A 2145-nucleotide genomic window follows, 5' to 3' on the forward strand; every position below is an offset into this window, starting at 1 on the left:
CATGTCTATCTCAGTTAAAAACAATCAAATATTTAAAAAACTATTAATTTGCGACGGAAATGAAGTTGATATTCGTGTTCAGTGCATCAATATTTAGTAGAAAATAGACAACTGGTAGCTGAGTGTGAGACGGGAGGGAAAGTAAAAAAATACCCATTTTTAAAATGAAATAAAAAAGTAGCTGTACATACCCCTGGTTGTAGGCGAATGTAAGTGAGGTTTTATAATGGAAGGGCCTAAAGTTAACAGGCTCTTTGGCTTTGGAAAAAAAATGTTGGAAATACATTTTTTTCTATTTATTAGGTTGAGTTGAAAGAGCTATATATAGTATATAGCCTAAAAGTCTTCATAAAAGCAATGTTCTTCTCCTTTTATCAAAGCATCAGTTTGACCTAAAATAACTATCCTCCAGCTAGATCTAAATAAATAGGCTTTTATTGATAAACACAGCTTTTTTAAAAATTCATGTTGCAGGGTAAGTCTGCCACTGTTGCATTTAGAAGACTTGTAAGGGCCATTAATTAAATTCCATCAAACTTTTATTGACCATGCTCAAGGCATAATATTTGACTTCAACCTCAAATTTAATTTAATTTCCTCTGTTGGTTCTATAATCTTTATCTGTGTATATATAGGCCTATCCTATATCTGTTTTTCTGTTTTCAATTTCAATGCACTTTTTGTTTCAGGCCCGTGAAATTTCAGCACCCAGAGTGGGACGCTTTAAAGTTCACATTCAGGTTAGTGTTAATCCTTTTTCTTTGGTTAAATTTTTAAATTGGAAAGTTTGAACATTTGTTACATTCTGATTATATTTTATATTATTTTGTGTGGTTTTTATTTTACAAGAGTACCTGTTGTAGGTTTCAGGGTTTGAATTGTTGTCTATATATAATTTTTTTAGGGCCTACGTTGTTCCTTTGGTTTGCTGGATTTTTTTACTAGGTCACACTCTTGCATTATCAGTAGCCTCTATGCCAGTCAGGGATCATAATTGTGATTGTACTTGCTTTAAAAAATGGCGCCTTTTTCATTGACTTGGTGTTGAGAGTAGAAGTGGAATGAGAAAAAGTGTGTCAAAGGAGTGGTTTTAGAGGAAGGTAATAAGGTCAAGGTAGAGTTAAGTTGAGAGCTTGAAGAATATCCCTGAAGGCAGGTAGCTTGTTATCTTGTTGGGAAGGGTAGGGACTTTCCTTTGTATAAATTAGGTCAAATATTCCCAAGTTTGTCAGGTTGATCCTCTTGAGATTACTTGGAGGCCAATGGCCTTTACTTTGTCTTTTGTTCTTTTCTTTGTCAGAACATAAGAACATGATTGTTTTTTTCCTATTTCTTTACACTTCTAAATCATTGTTTCAAGAATGTAATAGGATCCATGGGTTTTTTTCATGTACCTCTCATGGGGTGTATATTTTTGCAATATGATCACTGGCTTTCTGCACCATTATTAAGCCAATGTCAGGGTCTGTGGGTAGCAGGTCGTTTCTTTGGTTGACTTTTGCTGATAATATTCCCTCTTTGCTCCTCATTTCTCCCTTTGGTCTACTGTAGCCACTTTCTTGTGTAATCATACACATGTCATATGTACCTATTTTGTTTTCTTTCTAGATTAAATTTCTGTTTTTTGGCAAGAACGATTATAACATTTGTACATTTTATAGCAGTTACACTAATGACTCTACTGACTTTGTCTATATACTGTTGTTAATGTTCTACGTGCACTACTCAAGACTAGGCAGTGTTGTGAAGATGGTCTTGTTGGTGTTGGCCTCTCTCCAGCAATGTTTCGCTTCAGAGAACAATAATGGATAGGGGAAAAAATGCAGTGGAGGGATCAAGGTCCCTTGGCCTTTTATGCTCGGTATGGATTTACCGGAGAGGTCATTCACTCAGAAGCTAGAAGAAAGGGGAAGTGAAAGAAATAAGGTGGGAGGGAATGGGATTGGTTACAGGCCTATAATAATGTAGCCTACCCGATTAGGCTTGATTCATATAATCTAGGTACCGGTAGTGTCAGATGACTGACCAGTGCAAAGAAGGCATAAATGATTGTGATAGAGGAAAGGGAGAGGAGGGCAGACATGTTCTTGGTGAGGTGTGGGGCGCCTTGTAGTTTGGCCCCTCATAATTGTATCTCCTCTTTCA

At 36.2% G+C, this 2145-nt stretch overlaps 1 protein-coding gene across 3 annotated transcripts in view; it reads left to right on the plus strand.

The window, feature by feature from the left end:
• The window catches only part of LOC101851366 (uncharacterized protein ZK1073.1), an 81203-nt gene that overhangs the window by 1229 nt on the left and 77829 nt on the right, over window positions 1-2145 (plus strand). For all 3 annotated transcript variants that reach the window (XM_005106709.3, XM_005106710.3, XM_005106711.3), the window contains exon 2: window positions 690-740. In XM_005106709.3, the coding sequence (XP_005106766.1) occupies window positions 690-740 (51 nt within the window). The remainder of the gene's footprint in view (window positions 1-689; window positions 741-2145) is intronic.

This window comes from Aplysia californica, unplaced genomic scaffold (genome assembly GCF_000002075.1).
Source record: "Aplysia californica isolate F4 #8 unplaced genomic scaffold, AplCal3.0 scaffold00552, whole genome shotgun sequence".
Taxonomy (NCBI): Eukaryota; Metazoa; Mollusca; class Gastropoda; order Aplysiida; family Aplysiidae; genus Aplysia; species Aplysia californica.